The following is a 13,131-nucleotide window of genomic DNA, read 5'->3' as shown; positions in this document are numbered from 1 at the left end:
CACTCCTTGCTCTGACACTGGTGGACAGGTACTGTGGCCTAGCCCAGCCAGGTGTGCCTTCCAGCCCCCAATGTTTGCTAGTGCCAGCAGGCAGAAGCCTGTGCCGTTTAGTCCAGGCCAGGTTCTCCACATGGAGCTGTGCCTTGTTCTTACTCAGACACACCCTACGACTTTCCCTCTAACCACTTGGTTTAAACTTCCTTCCCAGAAGTCGTTCCTCTTCTGCCAAACAAGCCCTCAGCTCTCCCACTCCAGTATGTCCCCAGAAGTGCATTCCTGTGCAGCCTGTAGCTCCAACCCCTGTGGACCAGGTGGTGTGTCCTGGCCCAGAGGTCCCCACCTGCCTCACTTTGGGAAGAGAAAAAAGCAGTTATGGGACATACTGATGGATTAGTTAACACACATTTGTCAATAACCAGGTACAGTATGCCTGCCAGGTAATGGCTGCTTTTCTTCCAGCAGTGTAATTCAAGGTAAACTATGCATTGTCTACAGTCTGTGGAATTCTAATCCCATTCTTTTTCTCTTCAGTTTCCTATAAGAAATACTTCACATTGTGATTTTGATTGGATTGTGTAAAGATACTGTTGAAGTTGTGAAGTTTAGGGATCCTTCTTTGGGGTAATTTCTGGCTGTGTGTACTGCTCAGCAGTACCCTTTGTCTTCATTTTCTTCCGGGAATATTGTGATCTTTATTGCTATAGGCAATGTGGCATTGTATGATTACATAAAGTAACCTCTGACCTAGAAGTGTATTCTGCAGAGAGGGAGGAGTAGCGGGATATAAAGTTAAATTATAAGTGAAAAGAGACAGGCCCCGTGTTGTGGTGCCACAGGGAAAGCCACGTCTTGCAGTCGTGGCATCCTGTGTGTGAACTGGTTCACTTCTTGGTGTGATCATTTGAGAAGTGAATCAATGGATGAAAGATACCTATCTTTGCCTATCTCCAACTCTGATTTTCAAATAAGGAATTCTTTAAAGTACAAATAACCAGCCACAACAGAAAAAAAAAAAAGAAAGAAAGAAAACTAGCTAGAGAAAGCATGGGAACATTGTGGGAAAAAAATTGGCAGAGTTTATTTTAACTCTGTTTGATTTTAAGAGTTAAGCCAGGGAATAGAAGTGTACAGAAAAGAACCAACAGGTAATTAACAAAGATAAATTTTCTTGCAGAGAGTAAATTGGAGAGAGGAAGCTTTTGTTTGATTTAAACACAAGAATCAAGAAAGGCAAACTAAAGTAGTTTTAGAAAAACACTGATATACAAAATCTCGCAATACATCTATGTTGTAGCTAAATCGTATTTTTGGGCAAAGTGTTTGTACTCTAATCCAGCTTTACTTGTGCACGACAAATGATACTTAGGTAGAATCTACTCTATCTCATTATGTTTTTTTTTTCAAGTGAAATAAAAAATCTGTGGAACCACAGTTTTACACAATGGATCTGTCACCGTATTAAGTCACTAAATCATTGCAAATTACATTTTAAACAAGCCAATAAATGCTCACTGAACTAAAATACAGAATGAAAATACAGTCATGCAGTTCTTAGTCATGGGGATGTTTTGAGAAATGAATCTTTTATGTGTTGAATTAATTAATGGATTATCCCCATTGACTCTTCAAACTTATGCACATTTATCACAATTTAAAAACAAACATCCAAGACCAAAATCAGAAACTTTAAATTCAACATCCTTGTTTTGAAATTTGCTTCATTATAAAGGAGTTTAATGTACATAAAATGCTTTATAAATAGCAAAGCAAAAGATATCCAAAATACTTGATGGAATTAATGTGCAGGATATTGTGGTCCCAGAAGGGCAAATGGGCATTTGCCTTCTGAAGAGAAAGAGGGATGAGTAGAAGAATGCCAGTAACTCGGATACTCTCAGATAGTCATCAAGAAACTTTATCAGTCTGCCTTCAAGTGTTTCCTCAGACTGATCTAAACCTGATCAATGCAAATTAAAATTTTAAAAATAACAAAGGAGGCTCTATTCCTTATGATGTTTTATTGGGAAAGAGGTAACATGAACAAGAGAATTTCAGAGTTTCTGATTCATTTTATTAGTCTTCTCTTGGGAAGAGACATTGAGAGAGATGGGCCTAAGTATTTTTAAGGTTAGAAATCACCATGGACAATGAAAGCTGGCTTCTGAAGATCCCTCCAAGAGCAGTTTACTCGTTGAATTTGGAGGATGGATTGGTGCCCCTCCGTTGTTAATAGTTATTGGAGTAAGCTGGGTAGCCGTCAGTTCTGGGAGGAGCTGAGGAAGACCCTGGTGCCATAAAGTTGACTGCATATACAGCTGGAACAATCATGACAGGCTGAAACAAACAAACAAAACCAAAAACAACAAAAAAACAAATATAAAAGCAGTACAACTACTGCAGTCCTAGTCTGTGTTCCCTGCTCCCTCCGAGACTGGGACAATGAACCTCTAGTCAGCCCACAGTGGCATCTGTCAGGGCGCTGAGGTTCTATTTCTTCTGGATGTATTCTAACTATTTCACCAAGAAGAGGCCCTACTCACCCTTCTGGTGGCACTGTTTGCTGTTGAGGCAAAGTGGGCTGTGGCACAATTTATGCAGAACACCAAGAGGGAGAGAATTATCAGTATGCTTGAAATTCCCTTCCCAGAGATCTGAAATCAGAAATAAACACACTGAGATTTTGACCTCACACAAAGTTCAAAATCTTATCGAATCATCAAATGTTCTATTTTTTAGATTCAAGTGACCTTCACCGAGTTTGCAGGTTGCCAAGTGCTTAGCTCAGGGAAATGTGAATTTATTTATTTTTAATAACTGAAAGATTTTACCTTTGACAGGTAGACTATTTCACTCAAAAAATTAGAAAGTGTTAGATTATTGCCTTTGTAATGGTTGCTTCTTTTTATTAAAGATATCAAGCAATCAGAAAATCAACCTATCATCCCAAATGCTGCTGCCTACAATAACCAAAATTAACATTGATGAATATCATTATCTCTGTATTTGTAGGCAAAAGAATACTGGATGCACGGAGAGACACTAGAGGAAGGAAAAATGATAAGCAAGTGAGGGAATGAGAGAGAGTGAGCAAGAGAAGGTAAAATCCTGCCAGAAAATGGTGTCAAGTGGGTATTATACTTTTTGTTTTGATATGAAAGTACTAGCATAATTTGACCTTAAAAGAAAAGTAACTAAGTCCACTAAATTAAAAGAAAAGTGAAATCCAAGAGCTTGAAGTCATTTTTAAATTGAAGAATAACAACTAAAAATAAAATTAAACAATTATTAATTATGCAAAATGAAAATGATTAGTTTTCCTCCTTTATCTCATTCTTTTCTTTCCTGTTTTGATCTGATTATTTCTGATTATATCATCTTTTCATTGTGTTTGGTGTTAAATACCAAAACACTTTAATTCAATTCCCTTAACTGTCATTTCCTAGCTTTTACAGTCTTGATTGATTTTCAAATCTTTTAGTGGCTTCCTTTAACCTCTTTACGTAGCTTCTCCCTTACCTTTCGAATCTGCTCACTTAGTGGAAACCCTGTATTAATGTTGCATTGTTAATATTTTAGCTCAAGTGCCCACATGTTTCTGTTTTACTTAGACTCTTTGTTGCCTTTAAGCCTCTACAAGAATTTGATTCAATATGTAGTTTTTGAGTTAGTTGCTGTCAAAACCTTACAAACAATAGTGTCTTTCCACATTTCATGGTGCTCTATTGGAGACTGAGCCAAGCTGGGTTCTTCCCTGCCTATTAATAATTTGTTTCTTTCTGCCTATAAGTTTGAAAAATTGTATTTTTTTGTAAATTACGCTTTAAAGAGTTAAGACACCAGTTAACTGATATGTAAAAATTTCCACCTTTCCTCCTAAGATTATTTTCTTCCATTATCCAAACTCACTTGTTATTTCAAAGATCTTTTTCCAGTGTTTCTGCAAATCTATTTCCTATACCATTTGTTGGATTCTCTAACTTAGCAAGAACATATTGCATTTGGTTGGATAAAAGTAGGTTGGTTCTTTCATGTTTATACTATGTGTAATTGTTTTACTGTGTTTGGTTTTATTCTGTAACAACAGTGTGACATTTTTACTCTTCCAAGTGTCATTTGGATCTTGCAACATCATTAGTGGACCATACAAAATTATCCATTTAAAATTTTGGCTGATATGAACTTACACAGAATTTTGTGTTGTGCCTGTGTTTTCCTTGGCAAGATCAAACCAAATGATTTTGTGGGCCTTCATAGCCTCTGGCGCAGACATGCTTTATCCCTGCTCTGAAGCATTCTGATTATGCCTTTTCTCTTTAATCTTTTTACAGAGTGCAATGTGTATCTTGCTGGATAGTATTTGTTTATGAAGTATGCCATAAGTGATTTTTGTTTTTCATTGACTTCTTTGGCTTCATAATGTTGTTTTTATTTCATTCTGTCATTTTATTGATTTTAAGATTTTAAGATTTTCAATAACATAAAATGCGTTAGAGCCTTCTGTGGAAAACTGGGGACTGCTTTCCTTCACATTGGATTTTTATTTGTGCACTATAATGCTGTGGTAGGGTGTGTTGATATTCTCCGTGAAAATTCCCCTTTTGCAATTTAACAGGCAAAGTTTACAGTTTACAGTTCCAAATCCTTATAACAATACCTGGGAAGCAAGAGGCTAGATGGACCTTGGTCATGTTGTAACCACAGAGTGGTTTCATTGGACATTGGGTAGGAATTTGGACCAAAATTTCAGATATGACTCCTCAGGAGAGTAAGGGTTTAAACTATGTAAATGAGAAAACTCGATATGTTTCTGATTTATGTGATTCACAACTTTAATCAACTCGATGTACAACTATGAGAAGAATGAGGGCACACAGATCGGCATCCATTTTATTACTTGATGTGTTTGTATTGTGACTAATTGCTTTGTATCTTTACTCAAAATGTTTAATAATTATCTTGGTGTTTCTGCCAACCCTCTACTACAAAGGAATCTTAGATTTTCGTTTTGTGTCTTTTGCCTTTTTCTTTATCTTCACTTCTTTAATCATTCTAATATCTTTAATAAATTTTCCTGCATGAAAGTTTAACTACTTCTTCTTAAAATGAGCAGCCCTGTATAGTCCTTTAATGTATGCAGATGCAATGCAAATTTATTTTTCTTGGTTTGCATCATCTTGGTCTAATTTTTCTTTTTTATTTCCAGGTATGATTCGAGGTCTTTGTTTTTCATGTAAATTCTTATGAATGTTCATTGTTTAGTTGTTACACTGTGAAAAATAGCTTTATTGATTCTAGGACAATTCTTCCTAAGTAATATAAACTCTTTTCCTGTCTTCTGAATGTTCTTTAACTACCTGATATGGAAGCCTGCTTCTAAGGCTATAGGAATTTACTGGTACTGTCAATTTCTTATCAGTTCTCCATTAGAACTAAAAGGTGTTAAGTTTGGGCTTTGATCCTATTTCTCTTAGGGTCCTGGCTACATAAGGGCTTTAGTCTGTAGCATTTGCTGTATCCTTTCTTAACACATTGGTTTCCACCTCACATTGCAGAAGTTTAGTAAGGCTTTATCTCTCTCTCTCCCCTCCTTTCTTTTCTTGGTTCTCTTTCTGAACAATAAAGCCGAGGTGTTATCCCCTGCCATACCTAGTCACATCAGAATAGTTTGTTTTCTTGGATTCAGGTTTGTAAGCTATTTACTGAGTCATTTTGTTCTTTTCATTTAACATAGTACAGGAGGAACTTTGTGTTCTTGCTTCAATTTATCTTACTCATCACAATGTCTTTGCTGTGCCTTGGGTGTGGTTTGTCCCCCAGGAGTTTGTGCACTAGCAACTTGGTTCCCAATGTAATGATATTGAAAAAGTTAGGGCTGTAAAGAGCAAGCAGGGCTTTATGATAGATGATGATGTTATGAAAAAAACCTCCTGGAATAAATTAGTCCCAACAGGAGTAGGCTGTTATGAAAGAATGAACCTGGTCTTTCCTGACTCTTACTTCTTCTCTTGCCATTGAGTGACACCAGATTTCTCTCTCTTTTTGTGCCCCCCACTTCCCTCTCTTGCATATGCTCCCTCTTTGCAATGTTTTGTGTAGTGAGTCTTCAGCCTGAAGCTGTTGCCAGTGCTGTGCTCTTATACTCACAAAACCATGAGCTACACAAACCTGTTTATTTATTAAACAAAAAGTCTACAACCTCAAGTGCTTGTGTATAACAGGAAATAGACTAAGAATGTGGATTATCAATTCTTGCCTCCTTATGTTTTCTATACACTGAAAAACAGAGCAGTGTTTTCAGAACTCAAAAGTGATTCTTGTTCTTTTCTTCTTCAAGCCCTTCTGTGCCTTAACAAGGAAGAGTTATCTAGAAATTCCCCAGAGGTAAAGGACTGTGTAAGCCACTTCAGGATGTTAGCAATTTAAAAAACAAACTCTTGGCTATTTGCTTTGTTAACGTGGTTTAGACATCTTTCAAATCATACTTGGGTGGGAGCCAGAATGCCCAAACCCTTAGTGAGAAGAATGGCTTTATAAGATGTTGTAAAGCATTCCAAGAACCAGAGGGGAGTGGACTGAATACTCAACTGTGCTAAATGAACTCACATAGGAAATGTTAATGTAATTACAAGTTTAAAGAATTGCTGATGTAGTTTGAATGTTCTATTTTTTGCATTAAATGCTCTTTATCATGATATATATAGTTAAAAATCCATTTAATATCTGCTGCTCTTGGTATATTTAAAGAAACTAACTACTAAGAAACCAAAACGACAAGAATATTTTTATGTTGCTTTCCATTCTTATAATGAAGACAAAAGTCCCTGCTGTGAAGGCAAGATGACAGCTTGTGAGCCTACTTGAACCTGTACTGTATAGTTCCTCCATTCCTTCAGAGGCTTGCCCCGAGATCAGCCATTTCCTCCTCAGATGGAGTCCATTGCTGGCCCCCCACATGATCATCCATGGTTGATTCTGACTCTACTTCTAGCATATGCAGAGGCGTGTGCCACATTTTTCAGTTGCTTCATTCTTTTGGCTATCTGTAGCAAAAATCAGATGTCCTAGTCACTGACATTTTCCTTGTACCCATTCTTATGCTTTAAAACACACTGAACACCAAAGTGCTTATTTCCTCTTCTTTTTTTAAATTCAAATAACTGGTTGATAAATTCTGGCTATAGAAATAGTACTGGAGGGCCCCCAAACAGCAGCCTAGTGGTTAAAGTCCATGCCTGCCATGGGCCAGGATCCCATTGGGCACTGGTTCTAATCCCAGCAGCCCTGCTTTCCATCCATCTTGTGGCCTGGGAAAGCAGTTGAGGATGTCCCAAAACCTTGTGATCCTGCACCTGTGCGGGAGACCCAGAAGAGGCTCCAGGCTCCTGACTTGAGATTGGCTCAGCTCCAGCTGTTGCCGTCACTTGGGGAGTGAATCATTGGATGGAAAATCTTCCTCTGTCTCTCTACCTCTTTCCAATAAAAATGAAATGAATCTTAAAAAAAGAAATAGGTCTGGAATAAAAATTTTATCAAACAAAATCTATGTAGTAATGCAAGCTAAAGTAGATCTACGTGAGAGTAAAAGATAGAAGGTGTGTGGTAGATTACGAGGTACTTACCAATGCCCAGTAGGTTTGTTCAGGCATACCATTGATGAACACATCTATCAGCAGCATAATCACTCCAGGGATGGCAAAGATAGCACTGACAATGTTCATCCCCAGGGTGCCTTTCAGCTAATGGAGACAACAATAAAAATGGGTTACATAGAGTCTAAAGGAAATTAATTGAGTATAAATCAAACATAATAATTCTGAATCTTTGACATTCTGAAAGTTTTCCAAGTTGAACTGACTTTGCTTTGCTCTTTGTATTGCTTACATGAAAACTACGTGTTTAGAGGAGAAGCTGTGGGCTTGCTTGGTAGAGTCATATTAGCAAAATAAAATTTTCTGTAGTGTCTACGATAATATTGGGCATACGGCAAAATAATTTGATTCAGCTTTGAGCTGATTGCAGACACAATTAGAAATTAGAATCTTTTCCAAGGTTCAATGTTGTAAGAAAATTGCCATGTGAAAGGCCTAGTGGTTTTCTTCCCAAAAGGACAGAGTCTGTACTTGTACAATTTGATTAGAGGGAGGGACCCCTAAAAGATGCCGTGAACGGAGATGTGTTTTGTTTTTGAGTTACAATGGGTACTTAATCAGTACTGGAGTGCTTTTCGTTTAGTTTTATTATTTTGTTTCTCTGGAAAAGCACCATGACTTATATTTCTATTGTTTCCTTCTTTCCTCTTGGGCAAAATCACATACAATCTTGAAACCACCTCTGCTCTAGTTTGCTGCATGTCTTCTTACGATTTCCGCTGTTGCTTTGTGACCTGACTGAGCTAGTGAAAGCCTAACCAGCCCTCACGTTTACTACATTCTGCCTTGTGAGCTTGAGTCAGCATGTGGAGTATTGCCTAAGCCGAAAGTCTAATTTGGTGGACTGTTCCCCTATTCCAGGACACATCACAGGGAACAAACAACAAAGACTTTTGGGAAAGCACTCGTAATAACATTTAAAAAATCTGCCTTCACAAACAACCTGCATTCCACACTCCCACCCCAACAAGGTTACTCAATATTATGTCAATTAGTACCATAACATTGTATACTGTTGCTGGTGTTATGTTGGGGCTTTGGATTGATCAGCATTTTACTTTGTTGGTTCTGCCTTCAGACCAGAGAAGATCTCACCAAGAAACCGCTTAACTTATCTGGGTGATAAAATGTTGGACTCTATGCTTGGTATATGCTTATAATGAAGGAATCTCAACTGAACTTGAACTGTGGTTACACAACAAGGTGGAAGAACCCACCATTGGGGGAGGGTTAGGGAAGGGTGGGAAGAATACCAGTATCTATGGAACTGTGTCGCATAATACAATGTTAGGGATTTAAAAAAAAAAAGAAAATAACATTTGATCAGATAAGAAAAGAAACTTTTAAACCTACCAGACAACTGGAAAGTTCCTTGGATGCTGATACAGAGAGCGAGCCAGAGATTATGAACTGTAGGAATAAGATTTATTTGTGAAACAATCAGTTTCTCTCACTCTTTGTCTTAAAGATTTATTTGTCTTTACTTGATGGAATTACAGAGAGTGAAGAGCGATCTGTTGCCACAGGAGGAAGATTACTTTGTTAAGCCACCTCTCCAGATTCCTCTCACTGTGTCTGGAATTCTCTTTAAAAGAATGTTTTTCTATCATCAGTTTCTCTGCTTCTGCTAATATTTCCAAGGTTTTTTTTTAGAACAGTTCACAGGGAATTCTTGTCATCCTTTCCCATCTACCTCCACCCCCTAGCTTCTGGTATATAAAGAATTCTGTCTAGAGTGATCTTTCCCTGTTTTGATGATTCTTGAGATTCTTAGTTAAAATCTTTTCATTACTGATTGCTTAAGTTGAAAAAATTTCTAAATACGAATTTGAGAGGCAGAGCGAGATCTCTCTCATTCAGTGATTTTTTCCTGAAATGTCTACAGCAGTTATTGTTTTGTCAGCCAAAACCAGGATCTGGGAACCCAGTCCAGGTCTCTCACACAGGTGACAAGAAATGAACTGCTTAAGTCATCACTTAGCTGCTTATCAGGCAGCATGAATCAAGAATGATGCCAGGAACTGAACCCAGGGTACTCCAATATGGGATGCAGTCCTCTTAAAATGCCATCTTAGCTTCTAGGCCACATGCCTGTCCCTACATGTTTCTGGTCCTGACACACTCTCCTCCTTTAGCCACTTCATATTCAATACTCACATTTTTGTCTAAAACCTGATGAAGAAATAGAACTTTGGCTTGCCTATTGCTACACCATAGTGAACTTTTAAGATGGAGCAGCCTTTCCTGTAAGCTCAGGAATCATCAAAATGAAGAAAGCATACACTGCAATGAGTTCTGTCCAAACAGATTGTTGGCTTGCTATTACCCATGTGAGGTTGGCCTTCAAGTTAAGAATGGAGAGTAAAATTTGTTTCTTCTTATGCCATTTGAAGTTGTTATTTCTTGAAACTTTGTAGTCCTCAATGCAGGACTTGTCAAGATTGGGGCTCGAAGACTGGAGACAACAAGATGGTGTAAACTGAGGAGAATGGCTTTTACAGGTATACTTACACAGAGTCCACCCCAGAATGGATAAAAACTAATGAAAGTAATAGAGGCATAACCCCACTGGTTTGTCTCTGAGTAGCTCAGCAATCCCAGGATGATTCCAAAACCAATATGTATAATTCCAATCAGGATCTGGATTGCCTGGAAAAAGAAAACAGGAATTTTAACAAAAATTGCTTTTACAATTTCAGGCCCATAAAACATTACTGTTGCTGTGTTTCTTGCTTTCCTTACTTGTAACCATGGACATTAAAGCAGGGTGTGGGCCATGAGGATTTTACTGTATGCTACACAACCTCGGGACAAGGGCTTCGTGAAAGGCCCTAAATGAAATAATTCAAGGGAGTTTTCTCGGGGAAGTTCCATCAGAATTCTTCAGAAAACCAACTTCTTAAGTATGCATGAATGTCCACCGACAATCTACGGAAAACTCTTATAAACAAAATCCTTTTATTATGATTTCAGTGACTGTCATCTCAAAATGGGTTGATTCTTGGCCTGAGTAATCCCAGACAAACGTAAAGGAAACAGTGAAGATAAAATGATTTGGTGGATGTTAATGTTCTAAACACTTTACATTTATTGTTGAGTGTAATCTTTCCAACAACAGGTGGAGACACAAGAAAATAACACAAATGACGTGTCTAAGGCTGCGTGATCGCTCAGGGAGATCTGGGAGGGGTTCCCATCTCAACTATTTGGTACTCAGGCTCGGCTTGGCTCTACTCCTTTCTTCTTTCTGTTTCCTCTCTTTTCCTGAATTCTGGTTGCATATTATGGAAATAAAACTTGACCCTTTACTCACTCCTATTGTAGTTCTTTTTTTTTTTAACTTGCTGTGTGTCATCATTTCTTCTTTTTTGAGCGAAGAAATACATTCCCAAAGGTAGCGATTACTTTTACTTTTTGTACCTTTTAACTTTTTTCAGCCTTGATCATTTGAAATTTTCTTTTAAAAAAGATTTGTTTATTTTTATTTGAAAGGCCAATTTATATATATAGAGAGAAAGTCCTTCCATCCACAGGTGCACTCCCCTAATGGTCGCAATGTCTATGGATGAGCTGATCTGAAGGCAGGAGCCAGTAGTTTTTTCTGAGCTTCTCACATGAGTGCAAGGGTGCCAAGGACTTGGGGCATCCTCTGCTGCTCTCCCAGGCCATAGGTGGGATGCTGGATTGGAAGTGGAGCAGCCAGAACACAAGTGATGCCCATGCAGGATGCTAGTGCTTTAAGTGGAGGCTTAAGACTAGAAACATTGAGCTGTCTCTGATTAATTCTCCATTTCTAAGAAATATATAACAATTGTAAACCTAGTTTGAAAATCAATTATAAATTTATGCTAAACTTCTTTCCATCATAGTCCCATATCTTTTTAGCAGGAGTTCAGAAAGGAATAATTTATTCAACAAATAATGACTAAATTTAACTAAATTGAGTTAAGTTTGAAAAATCCTCTGAAGTAATGCTGGGTGATAATATTTTTGATTAAAAATTGTAATTTTTTGAGAAAAAAAATCTAGAACCTTTGTCTCTGAAAAATTATTCTTGCACATCTGCAAACACATCTTGCCTCTACTTTAGAATTGTAATAATAATTCTTTGTTAGCTAATAATACAGTTCAATTGAGGAAATATTGCATTAGAATTTGCACGTATTTGCTAGCTATTTTCTAATTATAGAAATTTAGTCATTTAGCTGCTAAATTGTTAACCTGATCCTTGTTTTCATATTAATTTTAGCTTTTCTCCTTCTGACACATCCACGGCTGTACCAATTATTATTCAAAATTGCTTATAGGACAGACATAAAACAAGGACACAATAAGGGTACTTGAAAGGGATTTGTTGAAAAATAAAATATTATGGTGCTAAAAAAATTGTATAAATCCATGTGTAGTTTCAGGTGTTTTTTTCAGAAATTAGATTTTCTGAAAATGTTTTAATCTCTTTGAATTTATTTGGACAGCTTAATTTTGGGGGGGATTAAAACAGATTTTTAAAATTACAATTTCACAAAATATGAAATATTCATTAGTGTTCTGAAGTTGGGTCACAGAAGAAGTTAAAGTTCTAGGTTGAATAGTACTGTGGCTCCACCTTCTAACACTTGTGGCCCATGGACTGTGGTGCCCTGGAGTTACCAGTAGCATAGATGTACAATCTTCAGGGTAAAGAACTACTGTTTGCCAACTGGAGTTTTTATAAAGCAAATTTTGCTGCCAGCACAATGGCTTAGTATGCTGGTCTTCCTCTGTGGTGCTGGCATCACCACATGGGCACCTGATTGAGCCCCAGCTGTAACACTTCTGATCCAGTTTCCTGCTAATGGCCTTGCCCTGCATGCATGTGGGGCACCCAGAAGAAGCTTTCAAATGCAAGATTAAAATTCCACAAAGAAATGACTTACCCCCAGTACTTTTGCTTCTTCTTTAAACTTTTTTGTTCCTTGTGCTGCTGCTGGGTTTATCGCTTGTGTGTTTCCTTGACCCTGCTGATTGGCAGCCACGATTCCTGGAGTTGTGATGAATGGAACTTGGCCTCCCGGATCTTGGGGGTTTATCAATCCTGGAGACCCGGGAACTGTATAGCTGTTTTGTGGGTATGGATTGGGCGTGGTTTCACTTGCTCCAGGGTTGGATGATATCATCGTGCCCTAAGTATTACAAAGCAGTTCAAGTTACTGATTTATTCACAAAAGCAATGAAGGAACATCATGTCAAATGTCTGCAAAAAGAAGAGAACAAGAGAGCAAACACAAGGGCAAATATATACATGCAACTGTCATTCAATTGTGGAATCCTAGATATATTCTATGACTTGAAGGAGGTGATAGAGAAGGAAAATGGACATAGGTATTTTTCAGTTTTTGTTTGGTTTTGTAAAGCCTGTGTATACCTGTATGCATCTGTTCATCCATGAGTGTATATTCCCTGATTTCTGCCTATTTGTAGGACAGAGAAAGAGGGAAGGGAC

The 13,131-nt window shown here is 37.7% G+C and overlaps 1 protein-coding gene across 1 annotated transcript; it reads right to left on the bottom strand.

Moving 5' to 3' along the window:
- Positions 1-2,226: 2,226 nt before the first annotated feature.
- On the bottom strand, positions 2,227-12,805 carry LOC121172303 (membrane-spanning 4-domains subfamily A member 12-like). Its single transcript, XM_041004154.1, has 5 exons — positions 12,566-12,805; positions 9,003-9,059; positions 7,620-7,736; positions 2,541-2,651; positions 2,227-2,334 (listed from the first exon to the last, which is right to left on the bottom strand). The coding sequence occupies exons 1-5, from the start codon at positions 12,803-12,805 to the stop codon at positions 2,227-2,229; spliced, it is 633 nt and encodes a 210-aa protein (XP_040860088.1).
- Positions 12,806-13,131: the final 326 nt, after the last annotated feature.

Source organism: Ochotona curzoniae, unplaced genomic scaffold (assembly GCF_017591425.1).
Source record: "Ochotona curzoniae isolate NIBS_2020 unplaced genomic scaffold, NIBS_Ocur_1.0 scaffold_3171, whole genome shotgun sequence".
Taxonomy (NCBI): Eukaryota; Metazoa; Chordata; class Mammalia; order Lagomorpha; family Ochotonidae; genus Ochotona; species Ochotona curzoniae.
This window is presented reverse-complemented; position numbering and strand designations above follow the sequence as displayed.

Coding starts and splice junctions, on each gene's coding strand:
- LOC121172303 (XM_041004154.1), bottom strand. CDS start 12,805: ATGATATCATCCAACCCTGGAGCAAGTGAAACCACGCCCAATCCATAC. Junction 2,652..7,619: donor AACAAACCTACTGGGCATTG/GTAAGTACCTCG, acceptor TTCTGATTTCAG/ATCTCTGGGAAGGGAATTTC. Junction 2,335..2,540: donor CAAACAGTGCCACCAGAAGG/GTGAGTAGGGCC, acceptor TGTTTGTTTCAG/CCTGTCATGATTGTTCCAGC.